General features: G+C 33.1%; 2 protein-coding genes across 5 annotated transcripts; one reads left to right on the top strand and one right to left on the bottom strand.

Moving 5' to 3' along the window:
- The first annotated feature begins 3,140 nt into the window (after positions 1–3,140).
- On the top strand, positions 3,141–13,697 carry RSH1 (RELA/SPOT homolog 1). Of its 4 annotated transcripts, none has more exons than XM_082899661.1 (26): positions 3,141–3,576; positions 3,658–3,845; positions 5,058–5,237; positions 6,725–6,790; positions 7,033–7,125; positions 7,242–7,373; positions 7,517–7,612; positions 7,689–7,766; positions 7,851–7,922; positions 8,637–8,744; positions 8,952–9,049; positions 9,230–9,290; positions 9,379–9,441; positions 9,544–9,600; positions 9,699–9,800; positions 9,963–10,121; positions 10,239–10,370; positions 10,452–10,538; positions 10,619–10,690; positions 10,828–10,881; positions 11,600–11,686; positions 11,799–12,255; positions 12,547–12,608; positions 12,712–12,780; positions 13,120–13,403; positions 13,637–13,697. In XM_082899661.1, the coding sequence occupies exons 1-25, from the start codon at positions 3,552–3,554 to the stop codon at positions 13,222–13,224; spliced, it is 2,703 nt and encodes a 900-aa protein (XP_082755787.1). In that variant the 5' UTR covers positions 3,141–3,551; the 3' UTR covers positions 13,225–13,403; positions 13,637–13,697. The 4 variants fall into 4 exon arrangements, with proteins under 4 accessions (XP_082755787.1, XP_082755788.1, XP_028085559.2 ...); XM_082899662.1 differs by having other exon boundaries at positions 13,120–13,396; positions 13,630–13,697; XM_028229758.2 differs by lacking the exon at positions 10,828–10,881.
- Positions 13,698–14,139: 442 nt separating this feature from the next.
- On the bottom strand, positions 14,140–15,117 carry LOC114286574 (protein SEED AND ROOT HAIR PROTECTIVE PROTEIN). Its single transcript, XM_028229760.2, has 2 exons — positions 14,787–15,117; positions 14,140–14,605 (listed from the first exon to the last, which is right to left on the bottom strand). Exons 1-2 carry the CDS (start codon positions 14,983–14,985, stop codon positions 14,271–14,273), a joined length of 534 nt encoding a protein of 177 aa, XP_028085561.2. The 5' UTR covers positions 14,986–15,117; the 3' UTR covers positions 14,140–14,270.
- Positions 15,118–20,572: the final 5,455 nt, after the last annotated feature.

Consider the following 20,572-nt stretch of genomic DNA (forward strand, 5'->3'; position numbering starts at 1 on the left):
TAATAGTTTGACTTAATTCCCATCAAGTCCTAATAAAAATAAGTCTTAGTAAAATTGTCACTAAAAATAATTTTTTTTGTGACAATTTTTTGTATGTCGCTAAATATTGACAATTAATGACTTTTTTTGTCATGATTTTTATAAATTGTCGCTAAAACTTACAATTAGTGACTTTTTTTATGACAAATTTTTTTTATAGGACCTATTAGACAATAAATCTACTTATTAAGACCTACTCATAAATACCCCTAAATAATTTTTACCTAATTTTTTTGCCCTAGTTTTGTTTGATTAAATTATTTTTTTATATTTTCTTTACTATCAGATATGAAATAATCAGTGGATTGTGATTTGTGAATTGAATTGTGATTATAGTTATGTTTCCTAGTAAGTATAGTTCTTGAAATAAAAAAAGAAAGAAGAAGCTGAAAGTAGAATAATTAATTCAATCTCAATCGGAAGCACTTGATAAATATTTTGGTAGCAAGAAACAAGTAGATTTGTTTGCTTCACACTACCAGAACATTTCATTAATTAAATTTGTTAATTAATTAATTTGTTTTGTTGATTTGAACTATACCTTATGGTAATTTTTTTTTTGGTTTGTACTCTAAAATGAATACATGTTGATATATATTTTAGTATCAACCACCGGTAGTGATATCAAACAAGGTGTTTATTTATTTATTTATTTATGAATATAGGCCTCTTTTTTTGATTTCGCCTTAAGCCCCTGAAAACTCAGGGTCGGCCCGTACGTTCCTAGTCAAATGATGCATTGAATTAGCAGATGTGAATGTTGAATTTTCGTTTATATCAAAGTCTGATACTCATTGCCAGCTTTGCATTTTGTTATGTTGAAGGAGTAGAAAATGACTTTGATACCGTGACGACTCATTCGGTTTCCCCCCTTACAACCACACACATTGGATAAGTCGTTTTGAACATTTGGTAACTTGCATTTTCATTACACATTTCCAAACATCAAGTAACAAGAAGGTGCTTCCTTTAGAGAGGGAGGGGTATATATAGAAGTATATTCCTCCTGTTGTAGCAGCCCAGTTGAGATTATTACAAGATGACAATGAAGCTATATGTTTCTTTCTTAGGGTCGAATCTTACACTCCATTTAATTTGGAAAGCGTTTTTCAAAAAATAATTCCCGTAATCAATGAAAAATAAAATTTACTTAAACAAAAAGCATTTTCTATTTCTAAAAAGTATAAAAATACATTTTGAATTAAAATCTTACTAATACTAACACCCTACCACCAATATTAATATTGTCACTGTCACTACCATCATTTTCCTACCACTATCACCACAGTTGTCACCACCATTATGTAAGAAGGCAACGGGGCGGGGCCGGGCCGGGCCGGGCATCACACTCCCCGTCCCCGATAGTGAAAATCCCTCCGTTCCCCGGCCCCGATCCCCGACAAGGAAGCTATCACCGTCTCCGCCCCCGCCCGCTAACGAGAATCAGGTTTTCTTGACCCCGAAAATCCCCCCCCCCAAAAAAAAAAAAAAAAAAAAAAAAAATTCATTTCTACCCGTCATTGAGAAGCTGACTCTGGACAAGGAAATTTTGGAGCTAAGAAAGCTTCACATTGTATTTAGTGAACTAACAAAGCTCTATTTGGTTTTCTTTTTAGAATTTTTTTTCTCAATCTAAAGGTTCCCATTTTCTGAACTAACAAAGCTTCCCACTGTCTTATTGGGACGGGGCGGTCCAGATTCTCCGTCGGACCGGGTTCAAATTGCTATCCCTACCATTATGACATCAAATTCACTAAAGTATTAATTATATATGTGTGTGTGTGTGTGTGTTGGAGGTTGGTGAAGGAGAAGGACGGTGAAGGAAAACTTGTTGCCGTATGATAGATAATAATCCACAATACATAAGCCCCTTGTATACAATATGACAGTGCGACATCCTAACAAACACAGCTAATGCTTTCAAAGCCATTTGTGTTAGTTTTGTGTCAAATTAGGTCTTTATTGGTTTATAAAGAATTTGTTACAAGAATAATGCGGAAGTGATACAAAACAAATGAATCACATTAAATCATATAGTTTTATATAAAATTTATGCATAAATTAGCTATTTATATATTATTATTTTCTTGTAAATCTTTTTATTGTCAATTTAAGGTTCCTTGTGAACTCTTGGGAGGTGAGTTTGCCTCACAAAATTAGCGGTTAGTGCTAATGCCACTCCATATTAGGTGAAATTAGCAATATGTTTTTATTTTAACTTTTTAATCATGACCTCACCAGAATGAGATGCACCTGAGGCAAAAATTTTGGAAAAAAATAGCTTCCCAAAAGCTTTTATATACTATATAAAAATTACACTTACATCATATTTGGAGTGCTACAATTTGCAATGATATTGATGAATTTTTTAAGAAAATAATAGACTAAATTTTTATACATAATATTAAATGATTTGTTATAATTATATTAGAGAAATTAATTTCATTTGTTATGTACTCATGAATGACATATAAAATGTCATGTCAGATAACAAAATAAACTAATTTTAATATAAAATTTTAGTAACTATAACATGATTAAGAAGAAAAAAAAGAAAAGAAGAAATTATAAAAATAAAAAATAAAAATTCAAGTTTTGACTCTTATAACAAAATAAATTTTTAATTTTATCAATTTAAAATCTAAATTTTTTATTTATTTTTGATAAAAACAGTTTGTCTATTTCTGTTACGTAAAATTGACTAAAAAATATATATATTAGTCATTAACTCAATGAAAAAAATATTTTCGACATTTTATGTGCATCTACATTAAGTTTAGTAACTTAAATATTAATTTTTTTTTTTGTCGTTTTTACTTAACGAAATGAACTGATGATTTAAATAAAAAAATAAACCAAAAAATTAATATTTAAATTGACACACTTAAAAATTCAAGATTTATTTTATTGTTTGGTAAATTCTGAGGTTTTTTTTTTTAAAAAAAAGAAAAAGAAAAAAAAGAGTAATGGCAAATGTGCAATTTTTCAAAATTGGGTGCCATCGTGTGGTCGCCTGACGTTGATTGCATACAATTCTATTCACTCGCCCATTACGCTAACATGGTCCAACCAAAACTACCTCACAAAATTTTCACCTATAAATATTCAAATGAGAAGAAAAAAAAACAAAAGATCTTTATGATACGGCGTTTGTGTGGCCTTCGCTAAACTTACCTCTCTCTCTCTCTCTCTCTCTCTCTCTCTCTAGATTATCTCATCATCTTCATCTTCGTTCAATTCATCGCTTGCTAACCCTTCGCATATCCCCGATACTCCAATTTGTCCGAAATTCAAAGCCTCACATACAAGCCTAACGCTTCTCCACTTGAAAGCCGAATCAGAATCTTTTGATTCTTCACTGCAATTATAGTTTTGTATATGTTTTTGGTTCTAATAATCACTGCGAGCTTTCAATTCGGTTTGTTTGATTCGTATTCTTCACTGTTTTCTTCGTTGTTCAATGCTTACTTCGTTTCAATGAGCTTGCTCTGTTCCAATGCTTCGCAGTAGAGATGGCTTCTGCTCCTTCAATGTCAGGTACGTCTCTCAGTTTTCGCCTTCGATTTTTGTATTCTGCTTTCATGATTTCGAGTCTTTGACATGTGAATTTTTTTGCAGTTTCTGTGGAATGTGTAAATATATGTAAGTTTTCGAAAGGGGATGGGAGTGGTAGATACGACTGTAGTGTACTCTCTTGCGCGTGGAAGGCTCCCAGGGCATTGACTGGATTTCTTGCGAGTACTGCTCATCCGCACTGTTCGCTCTCGCCCTATGGACGAACTGGAAGAAGGAATCACATCAAATGTGTAAGTTTGAAGCTTGAACTTGTAAGGCCACTTAGAATTTTGATAGTTTTAATCAATTGAGTAGAAGTTTGAGTAAAAAGCTTTATTTTATATGAAACACTCCAATTGATAAACTCAAATTTGAGTAAAATTGTTAGCTGTCAAGTTTGAGGGGAAGCTATGGATTGGATTAGTGGAAAGTTTGGACACAAGTGCCCTAGTGTCAAGTTTTGATTGGATAGAAATTTGAATAAAGAAAATGGATCTCCCTTAATTTTAGGAAAAAAATTAAGTAAAATTTAACTGTAACTTTGAGTAAAGGAGCGGAGGAGATTTTAATACCCTTCTACTTCAATTTATGTTCGTGTCAAAGTAACGGTTAGAGATGCTTACACCAAAATCTCGCTGGTTTTGAACTTGTGCACCTAGTTAATGTTTGCGGCGCATGGCTATAGCTAATTCTATTTTCAAAATCTACGTACAAGTGTGTGTGTCTTCAAAGCAAATTAGCTAAAATTCTTAAACAAACCTTGTTGTAAATACAAGTCAATGTGACCTTATTAGGAATAATTCTGTCCCATGGAAGCTGCTACATATATTTGGCCTTTATGTTTGGCGGAATTGGATTGAGTGTCGATGCTATCACTAGTAACCTCTGAATAGCTTAAAGGGGTCCAGCTAATTGACTACCTCAGTCCTTGTTTTCTGGTACCCTGATCTCAGGACATTGCACAGAAATTTATACTACTACATTTTGCTTTTCTTCTGGTAAATAAATCTTTTTCCCTCTTGTATTGTATCTATTCTGCTAGTACAGCCTTACTATAGTTTTCTGAAAATTTGAAATTAAAAATTGTTTAAATTGATGTCAGATTTGGGGCAGGGTTAGAAATTTTGTTAGTTGTGTGGGAAGTCTCTGAATAATGTACGTGGATACAAAATTAAAAGTTAATAAATAAGTTCAGCGAAAAATTTGGAATGTCAGTCGTCCCTCTGGACTGTATAATGGTTAATAGTGGATTGAGTAGTAATCAGATGTTGTGCACCCTATGGGACTGGCATCAAAATTTTTTTTTTTTCTCATAGAACATCATGGCATGTTCTGATAGTATTCACATCTTTACAGATTTGAGTTGTATTTTCCCTTAAATACTGATTAATTGGTTTCTGTTTAAAAACATGGCTTGTTACTGATTCTATTAAATTGATATTGAATCTTTTTATTTGTGCCAGATATGTGAAGCATCTCGTATGGGGAGCTGGTGCTCCACTGAACCTTCTGAGTTTGTACTTCCAGGAAGACTTTTAAGATCAAGTTTGTTGCATGTTGCTTGTAGAAAATGGCGATTGTGTTGTTCTTCATCCTCTTCTTCAACATCCTATGATGAGGTTTCTCCTGAAAGTTTGTGGGAGGTACGTTAACTGTTGCTTTACTAGTATTATTATTTTTCTGATCATTGACAGTTTGAATAGTCACAAATCCCCTTGCATGGATTATGACTCTATAATTTCTTCTGTGAGTTTACCCTACTATAATATGTGCTAAGGTTCTCGTTTCTGAGACCTATCTATATAAATTCTTACCAGAGTTCTATAGTTTTGTTGTAGATAAATGTCTGATAGCATTCTTCAACAAACATTCTGGCCTATAGTAGAGAGAGTTTGTGACGGATAAAAACCTGCACTTTTATTTATGATGATTGAATCAGAAGCTACAACTAATTGTTGATAGCTCATGTTGCTCAATAATCTTTAGTGGGATTCGCTCCATACCTGCACTCATCTTGAGCTTTAATCATGCCACCACCAAACTTAAAATGAATCTAGTACAAGCTATGCTATTTCATTGGGGCATCTGTTGGTGAAAATGATAAAGGCCATACCTAGTACACTAGGCTCTTTACTTATGAAGCCTTACAAGTTACAACATGGTCTGGGAGAGGTAGTTGGTAGACACTTACCCTTCACTCCGTTTTATTCCAGCGACTTGAAACCCACACCATGAAGGCTGGAGGCTGATAGCACTTTCCATCATGCCAAATTACAACCTTCATGGTGAAAATGATGACATTAATAAAATAAAATAAAAAAGATAGTTAATGGACTGTTTGGGAAACCCCAGAACTATTTCTGCATTGAATTTTGCCTGATTGGTTCAAGTTTATGCGGGAGATAAGGTATACGATGAGCCTTTTCTTGACCCAACTTATTGTAGGATACCTAGTAACCTTATGATTGATTTAGTGAGGTGGGACCAGTCTTGAACCACTTATTGAACTTCCCAGATTTTACAACTTATACTAGTACTGATCCATTGAAGGCAGGGAAATAATTGGAATTTGACAGTTGTGGAATTTGGAGATTGAGATTGGGGCAGGAAGCAAGAGAAGCATGGATAAATAATTTGATTCATTTTCAGTTTGGAATGTAAAGTAGTTGTAAGGCAAAATATTGTGGTAATGGATCCTAAATTTTTAATCAACTGATAAAAAGGGTGGCAAATGGAACATGGTATGGGAAAAATATTTATTGTCAGTGACATTGAAGTTTGTTAGGGTGAAATCATAAGAGTTTTGAAGTAAAAGAATAGCAAAAAGATTATGGATTTGATTTATTTTGTGACATCAAGGTTGAATTTTGCATTAGTATGTGTTGGGTCCTCTTTTTCTTTTTAAAAAAGTGCTGGATTTTGAGGATGGTATATTTGTAAAGAAATGCGCTGCAACTTGTAGAATCTATCCAGATATTGGGTGAAAGCAACTTTCACCTCGTGTATTATTTTATTATGTGAAAAGTTTTAGTTCTGTCATAAAATCATATTTTATTCAGGCTTTCTTTTTTATCACGGAATGTTGTGCCATATTAATGTCAATTTCTTTATTGTTTTTTTATTGCCTCAGGATCTTAAACATACTATTTCATATCTTCCCCCTAAGGAGTTGGAGTTGGTGCGCAGTGCTTTAATTGTAAGTCTTCTGTATTATTCTCCATTTGAACTCTATACTTCTTTTTCAACCCTTCATCTTTTTAGTAGATTGAACTTCTTTTGATGATAATGTAGTATTTGACCACATATTGGCTTGCTCTGATATGAGACCCATTTGTTATGAACTATTCTCCGTGGGGTAGTGTTGATATCCTAACATGTATATGTTTTTTGTTTTTGCTTTTCTTTTCTCTTTTGTGTGTGGGTTTGTTGGTCTTACAGCTAGCTTTTGAGGCACATGATGGTCAAAAAAGACGGAGTGGAGAGCCCTTCATCATTCATCCTGTTGAAGTTGCACGAATTTTGGGAGAGCTTGTGAGTTGTGGAAAATTCTGAAGCATTCTTTTTTTTTTAGGAAGTATTTACCTTGCAGTTCTATGTCTCTCTTTATTGTGAGCAGCAACTTTAATTAACTACTAACTATTTTCTAGGAGTTGGATTGGGAGTCAATTGCTGCTGGTTTATTACATGATACAGTTGAGGATACAAATGTTGTCACATTTGAAAGAATACAGATGGAATTTGGTCCTACAGTGCGCCACATTGTAGAAGGAGAAACTAAGGTCCTTTTGTTTCTTTTTTCTTTTATGTTATTATTATTAGATAATTACTAATGGAACATGTTTTCTTTTGTAGTCAAATGTTAAGTTGGGATTAGTTTTGGTTAGGAGATGACATTCATTGGTTTAATTCTCATGTAATCTAGGTGTCCAAACTAGGAAAAATCAAGAATGAAAACCATTCAGTACAAGATGTGAAAGCGGAAGACCTCCGGCAGATGTTTCTAGCCATGACCGAGGAGGTGACACTCGTATTTTTCATCAATGATCATGTTAAAATGCTGAAAGCCAATAGGAAATTAAATAGTTGCTTTTCAGGTCCGTGTTATCATCGTCAAATTGGCTGACAGATTGCATAATATGCGCACTCTCTCACATATGCCTCCGCATAAGCAGGTGGTGAATTTTGATTTGTTATTGACTCGGGTTTTTACCATTATTTTTGTTATTATTTTTCTTAACATTATTTATTCTGTCCAGTCCAGCATTGCAATGGAGACGTTGCAAGTTTTTGCCCCTCTAGCAAAACTGCTTGGAATGTACCAAATTAAGGTATTCCCATCTGCTTGAGTTGATATTTTAACTCGTAAATGTGCCTTTGAATTCCAACAACCATTCCGGATTTTATATGTTGATGCTGAACCCAAAATTTTTGGTATATATCGTCTCTATTTCGTCTTGGTGCATCTTATGGATAATTTATTTACTTCTGAAAAACAAAAATTAAAGTTCCTCTTCCCACATGATTGTTTTTTAGGCTTACATTTGAATTCAATGATTCATAATGTATTCTTGTGTCTTTGTGTTGAATTTTCACCATACGTTTTCTCCATGACCAAGCTGGACAATGTTGAAGTTAAAACCCCAGATGTATGTCTACTGTTGATAATAAATATCTCAACTTGGCAGGTTTCCTATGTGCTTCATTTATTTTCTATTTATTTTATTGAAGTCTGATGTTGCAACATTGGGTTTATGATGCTTGATCTTGTTCCTTGACCTTTATTTGATGATACATCATCATAGATTGTGAATCCAGCTTTTATTAAAATTAATCTTGTGATGTACCAGCCTGCCAAGTAATCAGCCATCTAAAGATCTCCAAAATTGGAAACTGCTTTTACTCTGAGATGCTTTATTTCACAGTCATGTTTCTGTCATTTTTGTAACTATGCTCCTGTTATGTGTGATTTTATTTTACACTATCATTGCAGTTATGGTTCTTTGCACCCACTATTTTGCTAATCTACTAATACCTTCTGGCAGTCTGAACTTGAAAACTTATCGTTCATGTACTCAAATGCTCAAGATTATGCTAAAGCCAAGAGAAGAGTTGCAGAACTCTATAAGAAACATGAGAAGGAACTCATAGAGGTATATTTTTATTTGTTGTCGTGAAATTTTTTAATGAAACTTTAGAAATGGATAATTACCTTTTTACCCTTTATCCCATGACACCTCTAAACTATGATGAGCAGTCTAAAATTTAATAGCTGGAATAATTTAAATTCTCGAGGTTAACAGTAACTCCAATATTGCTTTCAAGAGTCTGGTCCACTTAAGCTCTTCTCATTGTATTAGGCAAACAAAATTTTAATGAAGAAGATTGAGGATGATCAGTTCCTCGACCTTATGACAGTGAAAACTGAAGTTCGATCTGCTTGTAAGGAGCCTTACAGGTAACAGTAAGAACCTTCTTTTTTCTTATGTGTTTTGGAATTGAAGCTATGGAGCTTACAACTACTTTAATTTCTTATGACTTGTTCAGACTGCTAACTGATTTGTATACCCATGCAATTGTTGTGATGAAACTTTCCCTGACAAGCTATTGCATGCTAATTTTTTTGGTTTATTTGCAGTATTTATAAAGCCGTACTTAAATCTAAAGGTTCAATAAATGAAGTCAACCAAATTGCACAGGTTTGCTGTAATTTTATCCTTGTGAACAATTAATTGGCATAATCTTACCTATTTGCTTCATGACACTTTAATTTGTTTGGATTACCAGCTTCGGATCATTATAAAACCAAAGCCATGCATTGGAGTTGGGCCTTTATGTACTGCACAGCAGGTAGATTTTGCATGGTCAAATAATTGCCATGTTTTCTGCAAAAGAGACTCATACTATGATGGTATACAACATAGCTTTCTCTCATAAATGTGCCTTTGGCAGATCTGTTACCATGTTCTTGGGCTAGTACATGGAATTTGGACTCCTATTCCTCGATCTGTATGTGTCCTGCTTTTCCTATATTCTGATTTCAAGGCTACTGCTGCTTTTATTAATAATTGATTTATCAAGGCTTATTGGTTTGCTTTCTGTAACAGATGAAAGATTATATTGCAACTCCAAAGCCCAATGGTTATCAGAGTCTTCATACCACTGTAATTCCATTTCTTTATGAGAGCATGTTTCGGCTGGAAGTTCAGGTCAACTTCTGAATTTTTATTCTTTCCCAATTATGCCATTATTCTCTTTTGACTGTGTCTTAGGTCAAATCCTTCTTATTTGTCACTATCTGAGTTCAATGGTTCTCCCTTTTCATTACTTGCAATATTCAGTTATATTTTGGTTTTTTTAATGGTTGACAGATAAGAACTGAAGAGATGGATCTGATAGCTGAGAGAGGCATTGCTGCTCATTATAGCGGGAAAGGTCTTGTGACTGGATTGGTTGGACATGCAATGCCTAAGGGCAGAAGTTCAAGAGGGAAAATTGTTTGTCTTAATAATGCAAACATTGCCCTCAGGGTAATTTACCTTTATCCTTGCTAAATTTTGATAGTTTAACACTCTTCCTTGAATGAATTTTCTGATAAACTCCTTCAAATAACCTGACCTGTGGTAGAAGTCCTTTCTTCCCTCCAGATTGGTTGGCTTAATGCAATTAGAGAATGGCAAGAGGAATTTGTTGGAAATATGAGCTCCAGAGAATTTGTAGAAACTATCACCAGAGATCTTTTAGGTAGCCGTGTCTTTGTGTTTTCACCAAGAGGAGAGGTAAGAGAATGGATTGCAATTGCTACACATACAAATCTGTGCTGACTGATATTGTAATGATCTCTTTCACATTGCATACAGATTAAAAATCTGCCCAAGGGGGCAACTGTCATTGACTATGCTTATATGATACACACTGAAATTGGCAACAAAATGGTTGCAGCAAAGGTATTCTTTTTTACTTTTAGCTGTGGACTTGTTATTCTTAGATTTCCACATCTCACTACAGGAGATTTATCTTTTTGCAGGTCAATGGTAATCTTGTAACTCCCTCGCATGTACTTGCAAATGCTGAAGTTGTGGAGATAATAACTTATAATGTGAGCTTAGTCAGTTCCTTCCTTTTTGCCTTTCTTTTAAGTTGAGATATTGGTTCCTCTCTTCTGCTTCAACCAAGCTCACTAGGTTTCTGTATGATGTTATGGTTCTTCATAATCTGGTTTTTTTTTCCTCCCAGATCTTCATGAAAATTTGTGGTTTTAAATCCACATCAGATGGGATTATAGAGATGGTATGGTTCTTGAGTTACTACTATATTATATAAAATAACAAAGTCTTCAAAGTTTTTCTGCAAGGATGAGCTTCTGAAGTTTGATGAATCTTGAAAAAAAGGATGCAATGTTTCAGAGAAGTTTCGTAACTTTTGAAATACATAAAGAAAACTTCTTCTAATACTTAAGTAAAGCACTTCAGGTAACCAAAAATATAAGATGTTGACAAGTTCAGCAGTCTTCTTATATGTATATAAGAAAGAAAGAAAAAAAACTAAAATAGAAATTTCAATTTCAATGCAAAAACTCGTGGTAGTGGACTCTGTCGATTTAAGTCTTAAACTAAAATTCTAAGTGTAGTTGCCGTGGCTCTGTACCAATCACATTGTGATCACGATAATCATGAGCTCTAAGCTCATCATTACTACTGTTTGATATTTTTGCTTATCTTTGTATGGTGCTGTTGAGTTATAAGAACGGTGGAGATGTTTTCCAACTCAAACATGGTGGAGATGTTTTCCAACTCAAACATGGCAGCGTCAAGGTCCCCAAGGTCAATGGGAAATAGAGCAATTTGTGATCCTGATAATCATGAGCTCTAAGCTCATCATTACTACTGTTTGATATAGTCCACCATCCATACTCTCTTGAGTAACTTGCAGTTATATGAAGCTTGATTATCCACTGTTTATTTTACCTGGTTGAATATTTGTTAATTGTCAGTTCCACAATTTCTAGGCACTCTCAAGCAAATCAGCATTCCAAAGACATAAGCAGTGGTTGCAACATGCTAAAACACGTAGTGCCAGATACAAAATTATGAAAGTAGGTTTTCTGTGGTATAGATTTTTTTTTTTTGTAATATATATTTTATTTATTGGTGCTTTAGATATCCTTGTCCTCCACTCTATTAATATAAGGTTCTTGTTGTATTCAGTTTTTGAGAGAGCAAGCTGCATTATCGGCAACTGAAATAACAGCTGATACAGTAGAAGAATTTGTTGCCGATCCTAAGGAGGATAGTGAAGTAGAGGAGCTGTCGGATTATTCTGAAGGAAGCAAATACATCTGGGAGAAGATCCTGATGAACGTTGTGGAAATGTCATCTTCAATGATCAATGGTGGAGATGTTTTCCAACTCAAACGTGGCAGCATCAAGGTCCCTAAGGTCAATGGGAAACATAATAAACATATGCAGCATGTGAGTTTGAAGGCCAAAGGAGAGAGTTTATCTCAGGGAAATGGTGTTGCTAAGATGATACTTGCTAATATTCCCATGTACAAGGAAGTCTTGCCTGGTCTGGAGAGTTGGCAAGCTGGCAAGGTTGCATCTTGGCACAACCTTGAAGGGCACTCTATACAGTGGTTATGTGTAGTATGCATAGATCGAAGAGGTGAATCCTTTTTTCACTTTTCATTACTAGTAATAACACATCTCTTGTGATCCCTTTTTTTTTCTGTGAGATTCAAATACAAATGGAGTAGTGGTGCTAGTGGACATGCAAATCGCGGGAGGCAATTTTGCAACCACATTTTTTTTACTTGCTATTAGGTTTGCATTTGGGAAGTTTGTTTTTCTTGTTTTTGAATATTTGGGGACTTTTGTTTTTCCCTGGTGAAGAATTGATAGAGCAGTATTTATCTACTAATTTTTGCCAATATTTAAGTACATAAACATATTTCAGGTATGATGGCTGACATCACAACAGCATTGGCCACTGTAGATGTTGCAATATGTGCTTGTGCGGTGAGTAATTGAAAGAGATCAGTATTCAAAAATTTGTGACTATATGTGTTTATTACTGAGGATCTCTGTGCAGTATCCATGACAAACTGTATTTTCTTGGCAGGCAGAGATAGATAGAGGGAGAGGGATGGCCGTCACGTTGTTTCATGTTGAAGGAAGCCTGGACTGTTTGGTATGTGCGAAAAACTTGCTTCTCTGTTGGAGCTTCTATTTTCAGACATGTTTTTTATCAGTTCAAACCATTTTTTTTTTTGTTCGGATATCAACTACGTTACGAAAATCATGGTTCAGCCACACCTTTGATTCACTACTTGATATTCAAACTATGGGTTTTTCTTCGGCTGACCTCTGAACCATTGATTTTTGTTCAGTAGTTACATCCCAACGAAAAAAATGGTATAAATTGAGGAAAAGGGTAGTGTGCAAATAGAAGATTCCTTTTCTGAAGCCTTTTTTTTTTTTTTTTTTTCTCTCTCGGCTTTGTTTTTGATTGGAAAGCTTTTCCTTTCAGGTTAATGCTTGTTCACGCGTGGATCTAATCTTTGGTGTTTTGGGATGGTCCACGGGTTGCAGCTGGCCTAGCTCGATTGAAAACCAACCGTTTCTAGAATGCTAATCGAATATTCCACCTGGAAATGGTCCTAACCTGGCCACGCAGGCTTGGGTATGAAGTTTTGTCCTCTGAAAGATGGGTTTGAAGTAGATTTGTAGGTAATTAATTATGACAAAATAAATGAGCGGCCACCAATTTGAGGAAGTCTCTGGAATTGTATATAGAGAGGAGTAATGTTTAAGGCCTCGTTTGGGAATATGCTAATTTAGTAACTTTTTGGCTATTTGGCTAAAATATGAGCTAAAAAAAATTAGTATGTTTGGGATGACTTTTTGACTTTTTACGAAAAGATGTGCAAAAAGTAGAGAGAAAAAGAGAATCTTTGACTTTTTGGTATAAGTTGTTGGCTTTTTGGCTAATTTAGTAACTTTTTGACTTTTTGGCTAAAAAGTTCGGTTGCCAAACGAGGCCTAAGTATATACCTGTAAAGATACTAGGAAGAGAGTGAAAATTTGTACAAAGGTTTACTTTTGACATTTTCAGTCTTAAAAGGCACCTTTTTGTGACTGAAATAGACTTTGTTGCAAATAACATATTTGCGACGGTGAATTCCCCTAGCAAAAAATAGTCGCACATGGTATTATTTGTGACGGGTAATTCCCCACCCGGTCCAAGTTTCTGTACTATTGTTTCATCTCTGTTTTTATGCTCTTTTGATTGGTTTTGAAAACTAAAATAGTAACATGTAAGAAGACTTTATACATGAAACAACATCCTAACTAGATGACAAATTATAAATCCAGAAAGAGGAAGTAGTTTTCTAAGTATACATTTACTTCAACATACAACATATAAAAAAATTTCTTTTTCATCTCAAAAACCTAGAAGAATACTTATAAATCAAATGATCTGAGAGTTTCTTTTTAAGAACTTCAAGTTTAATCAAAGAATTACATATCATAACAAGAGGGCTACACTGCATATGCCCTCAAAACTTATTGGTACATAGAACAAAAACTCATCAGAAATCTCCAAATGCAGGTTTCAAAAAAAAAAAAAAAAAAAATTGGTTTGGTGTTTGATCAAATGTTGTGATTGATCTCAACAATCTAATAACCCTTAGAGACTGGTTTTGGTTGTGGAGTATAGAAGAAAGGCCCAACAGAGTATAATTTGATGTTCTTGTCCGCGAGGAAATGGTAAGAAGTGAGAGGAGCACCGCTAATCCCATTGTTGACATCAGTTGGAACTTTACAAGTCTCCAATGGAGATTTTTCGAGGAATGCCTTGCACTCTGTAATCTTCAATGCATCTTCAAGCTCATAAGGAGCCACCGTGGCAAAGAAGTACCCCTTGGCGTCAGTTGGTTGACTCAAAACAGAGAAAGGAGCCGATTCATACCCATTCTTGTCAACAGCTAGACATGTGATTCTTGCCAAAGCTCCTACACCATAGTTATAAAAAACAATGAGTTGCATATGGCACAATAACAGGAAGTGCATGATAGTTACAATACTAATAATGATCTTTTATACCTTTGTACCAGAAAAAAGAAATGATGATGATGTATGGAAATTACCTTCAATTGAGAGAGTCCATAAAACAAGAAAGGAAGAAATTATTACCTTCAAGTGGAACTAGTTTAGGACCAGATTTACAATAAATAAGCCCTTGAATGCCCGCTATGGAGGGGAGTAGCTCTACTTGCTTCTTAGGTTTTTGAAGCTCAGCTTTTGGGGCATACCCATAACCACTTGCAGAAACCACAACCACAAGTGACAAGAGTAACATACAGAGAGAGAGGGAGAAGGTGGTGAGAGCCATTGACCCTTTTGTGGTGTATGCCTGAGTTTAGAGGCTTGGAATGGAAATGTCAAGTTGGGTGATTGCTTCTGTGTTGCTTCCATGGCCTTTTTAAGGTCATTATCCCAATCTTTCTTGTATTATCTAATACATGTTTCTGTTTTTGGTAAGCATATATATATTCTCACATCTATTTGTTCAAATAAAATATAAAATGTTGTGCAAAGTTGGTGGCACGATTTAGAATATAAATTTGGTGATTGGGGAGGCTCTTACGAACATGAACGCTTTACCTTCACAACAATGCAAGATTGAATTGTCAAGTTCGATTCTAATTAAAAATCAATATCTATGTTGATGTTCTTAAAGATTTGTGACTTAAAAACAGAAATCATAATGATTTATAGCATCAATGGTCTTTTTAGTGCAAACAGGTGTCTTTGCATTTTGGTAATGCTCATATATTTAATTGTTGGAAAATTCTATTCATACATAAAATTTATACAAAAAAAAATTGACAATAATAATGTGGCAATACCATTATTATAAATAAATTCATCTTTAATGTGTTTTGTTTGTATAGTGTTATTTTATTTTTTTTAAGCATTAAATCATTTTAATAGGTTATTTTATTTAAAATAAATTAATATAAATCTATAACATCATTTATAAGAATTTTTATGTAATTATTTTATTAGAATACGTAATACCATAATAGTGATAACATGGCACGATATTATTAATAACATGTTGCCATATACCCTATATGAAAATGTGATAAGGTGGCTATTTTTTGGAAGGATTCACGTTCCATATATAAGTTTATTATTGGTTGACAAAAGAAAATTTGGTGATAGGTGGTGTGGTGTTTGCAGTTGGTAATGTTTGAAGGCATACATTTGGCAGTTGTATTAGTTAGTGAAATTTGAACTTTAATCTTCATTTGAGATTCACTGCAACATATAAAAATGTTAGGGATTAAATCTTTTGTTCATAAACATAAAAAAATTATTATAAAAAATATTTAGAGATCAATTCTTGTTATCGCGAACGTTTTCGCTAAAAGTCAAAAAAAAAAAAAGAGTTATAGTGACAAAATTTTTAAATGTCGGTAAAAAAAATTGGTGGTAAAAATGTTTACTTCTTAAGACAAAAAAATTTGTCCCAAAATTATAGTATTCATCATTAAATGCCTAATTTCATCATTCAAAATATAACAATGATAATTTTGATAACTAAAATATTTTCTTCCTAAAAAATAATTTTATCTTTTAATTTTTTACTTAAAAATTTTAATGGGAAATTTTTTTTAAGGTCCCTAGTATTAAGATTTTACAGCATAAAGGACACTCAATATTTTCATGATGTCTAAGGTCCCTCAAGTTGATCCAGAGAAATTTCTCTGGACTTCGGAATTTCTCTCCAGAGAAATTCTGGATTTATCTCCAGAGAAATTTTGAATTTCTCTGACTTCGGAATTTATCAAATGTGTTTTCATAATGCGTTTTAACCAAATTTCTCTGACTTCCGAATTTATCTTCAGAGAAATTTTGAATTTCTCTGGAACTGAAATTGATGTTTTATGGCAAGGTGGGAAAATAAAAAGGTTGAATGCTTGTATAATGATGGGGAGAATCAAGTAAAACAAGGACAAAGCATTGCAGATTCGTCCACCAAATTTCTCTGGACTTTGGAATTTCTCTGGATAATCAAAGCACAATGGGAGCTGTTTGCTCAGCTGGGACGACTATGAAGAAAAATCCAGAGTTCCGAGAAAAGAATTCGGGATTTTCTGGGAAACTCAAGTCCATGAGGAGCTTTAGTAAGCATAGGGATGATTCTTATTCGCATTCAGATGTTGACGATTTCGAGAACATTTCACAGAATTTTGATTTCGGCGAGCTTCGATTGTCCATTTCTCGTGAACTCAAGCCTTCTACACCTGCTAGGACGTGCTTTTGTGAAACATAATTGTTCGAGAAAATGGAAGATAAGAAAGATGGCGTTGTGGTGTGGGTTGCTTGTCGGAGAGGCATTTCAACCTGTCAGAATTCTGGTTTCAGATCTGGAGTTGAGGAAGATATTTCAAGGTATACTAATGACTTTTCAACTGAGCAAGTCTTGAACAAGAAATTCTACTTTGATCAATCAGAGACTCCAGCCTTTGTTCTGTGGAGAGAATGCAAACTCGTGTCATTGCGACAACTTAACTTTGCTGGGACTTCTGGAGCAGGACGAAGGGCAAGCAAGTGGAACTGTATGATAGTGTTGTACAGAGCAACAACGGCTGGAGGAAACCCGAAGCAGAGCTACTTGAGGAAGAAGAAGCTGGGTCTGTTGATATAGAGAGAGAGAGAGAGAGAGCAGGCTCAGATTTTCTTCAATGAGAAATTATTTAGTGGATTGACTTGAGAGAGTTAATTTTCTCTGTGATATATTGGTGTGGAAGTTGAAGGACCTTAGACATTATAATATAATATTGTGGATCTCTTCTATTATTAAAATTGAGAGAGGGACCTTAGACCAATTTTTTCAATTTTAATTTGTTAAAGTGATTGTTAGGTAAAAGCTGGAGAAAGAGACCTGATTTATGATGAAAAGTCAATTTTGTGATGCAAGTCTTTGTTTGGAAAGTGAGTTAATTTTTTGACTTTTTAATTTTTTTAGCCTAAGTTAAAAAAAAAATTATTTGGGATGAACTTTTTGATTTTTTTGACTTTTGTGATAAAAAAATAAAATGATTATGGTTTAAATGTGACATTTTATCTTATTAATTTTTTAGTCTATTTTATCTTTACGTGACTATTTTAACCCCCGACCCATTATGCCAAATATAGCTTAAATTTTCTAAGATGTATAAAAAAACATTTTCTAGAATAAGAAAAAATACAAATTGCAGAACAAAAGGGTAGGGATGGTGCAATTATTATTGGGGCGATTAGCGAATTTTAAACAGATTTTTTTTATTTAAATATTAATTTAAATGACAATTGCTTAATTCATCAAATAATAAAAATTTTGTTTAATTCTTTTTATTTTTTTACTTTTCAAAGTTCAAAATTATTAATTAAATTTTACAATGAAAGTTTTTAACAGTTTTTCAATTGATAATATTTTTAATTTACTTACTAATTAAGTTTTTAAAATCAAATTTAAATAATAAATGTTGATCCTTTACGTAACTATTTTGGGAGTCAAATCAATCAAAGCAACTGTTCAAAAAAAAGAGTAAATTAAAGATACATCATTGAGATTTGCTTAAAATACGAATTGCCCCTGTAGTTTGGAAAATTACAAATATCTCCATGTCAGAATTTTTTATTTAACAGAATTAATTAAAAAAGTGAAATTTCTAACCGTTTACCTATACAATAATAAAATTATCTGAATTATTAATTGAAATAAAATTTTAGCATTATTAAAAACTGTTAATTAATTTGATAATTTATTAATAAAATGACCTATTTATTATGAAATTAGAAACCTTATAGAACATAATGTAATTTCCAGAATTGGAGAGGGTAATTTGTAATTTAAGTAAATCTCAGGAGGTGTGTTTGTAATTTAACCCAAAAAAAATCAATCAAAGCCCATTTTGTCCAGAATATTCTAACACACGTGCATTTCATTTACTCCATCCGTCTCAAAATAATAAAATTTTTTTTTTCAGAGAATTCAATTTTTTTGATACAATAATTATTACACTTTAAAAAAATTAATTCTCCAAAATTATCCTTTGACAGTATATTTTTTAAGAAATATTAATTGTCATAATTGTACTTTTTGTATTATTAACGAATTTAAAAGAATAGCAAAATAATAAATTTGTATTATTTTAATGCTTGATTTTTGAAAAGGAACTAATATTTTGGGACAATAAAAAATAGAATAAGAGACTAATATTTTGGGACGAATGGAGTATTTGATTTAATGCAAGTATAAACACAGTTTGGTTTAATTTTTAAAAAGAGTTTTAAGTTTAAAATTTTGAATTGTATTTTAAAAGATAAGTTGTTGAAAAAAAAATTTAAAATTGAAATTTTGTGTGGTTATGAGTTTTGAAAATAATTTTGAGATGATTTGTAGCTTTTTTTATTTTTATTTTTTGTAGTTAAATAGATGAGTGTGACAAAAATTTTGATTTATTGATATGTAGAATGTGAGAGAGGAGAGAAGAGAGAAAAAAAAATGATTGATTTATTTATTAATATAAAGAGAGAGAAAGATAGAGAGTGTGTGAAAAAAAGAGAAAAAAATAATTTTGAAAAGAGGAAAGAGAGAGAGAGAGAGAAAAAAAATAGGAGAGAGAGAGAAAAAAAAAGTGATTGATTAATGAGTACTTTTATTAGCACCCAAGTTATTATTATATACCAGTATACTTTTTACCCTAACGTGGTGTATCGACAAATCATATAAGTTTAAAAAAAAGATGTGATTGCGACCCCCTCCAATCACCACCCCCACACACGTGGGGGCTGGTGATTAGAGAAGAAGAAAAAAATAAAATAAAATTGGCCAATCACAGTCAGAGGGGTCGTAGGGGTGCCTCCCCTGTGGGGGTTCAAATCATTTTTGTTTAAGAAATTACTTTTAATGATGTTCTCATAACAAATTACACATCTCAAAATAATATAAATTTAGGAATGTTTTGGGAAGATAGTAAAAAGTTGATTTTTTACCAAGTTTTTTTGGTTTTTTTATAAAGTAATTTGGAAAGTTGGTAAAAACTTATTTTTGGTTTTTTTAGTTAATATTTGTTTATGTTATCACATCACAATTAAATGGCCAAAATACCCTCAACCAATTTAGTAAATTTATAATTGCACCTATATGTGGCTCATTTTGATCTATGAAGGACATAGTTGTAATTTTACCAATAACTTTTTTTTACCTTCCCAATTGATTTTAATGGTTAAAACGTATTTTGGCTTTTTTTTGAAAAGAGCTACAAAACGTAGCTTTTTTGGCAAGTTGCCAAAATGGGGGGCTTTTTTTGAAAAAAGCAGCAAAACGTAGCTTTTTTGGCAAGTTGCCAAAATGGGGGGCTTTTTTTGAAAAAAGCAGCAAAACGTAGCTTTTTTGGCAATTTGCCAAAACGGCACTTATTAAGCAATGCCCTTGATAATGGGCAAAGTCCACAAAATTCGTTATTTTCCCGTACTTAGGTTGTGTTTGGTTACATTTTTAGATCAATTTTTGAAATGAAAATTACAAAAAAACTTGTTTAGTTTACAATTTTAAAACAAATTGTTTTCAAAATTATTCTCTCACTCCTTTCTTTTTCTCTCACATCTTATATATCAGTCAAAAGTGCTGCTATTAGTATGTCATTAATTATTTTGGACTCTTTATTTCTTCAGATCCCTACTTATGAATATTAAAACTTTTAAAATTTCTTTCCTTCCCCCAAATAATACCAAAATTATCTTTATGAAAATTTCACTCCTCTCAAATGCACACCCCCACTACAGCGATCCGGGTCTTTCTCTTATATTGTTTACTGTATTCCGGACTCGGTTCCGTGATTGTGTTGTTGTCATATTCTCATTCTCATCCTTACCCTTGTATTTGAGTCTTGGGTTATGTTGGGCAGGTTTGAAACAGGATG

The sequence above is a fragment of the Camellia sinensis genome, chromosome 12 (genome assembly GCF_055761805.1).
Source record: "Camellia sinensis isolate YWXY chromosome 12, ASM5576180v1, whole genome shotgun sequence".
In the NCBI taxonomy this organism is placed as follows: Eukaryota; Viridiplantae; Streptophyta; class Magnoliopsida; order Ericales; family Theaceae; genus Camellia; species Camellia sinensis.

Excerpts from the sequence above, each read along its gene's own strand:
- RSH1 (XM_082899661.1), top strand. The coding sequence starts at position 3,552 with ATGGCTTCTGCTCCTTCAATGTCAG. Across the intron at positions 10,371-10,451 it reads TGTTTTCACCAAGAGGAGAG|ATTAAAAATCTGCCCAAGGG; the intron begins GTAAGAGAATGG and ends CATTGCATACAG. Across the intron at positions 12,609-12,711 it reads TTGCAATATGTGCTTGTGCG|GCAGAGATAGATAGAGGGAG; the intron begins GTGAGTAATTGA and ends TTTTCTTGGCAG.
- LOC114286574 (XM_028229760.2), bottom strand. The coding sequence starts at position 14,985 with ATGGCTCTCACCACCTTCTCCCTCTCTCTCTGTATGTTACTCTTGTCA. Across the intron at positions 14,606-14,786 it reads TAAACTAGTTCCACTTGAAG|GAGCTTTGGCAAGAATCACA; the intron begins GTAATAATTTCT and ends ACTATGGTGTAG.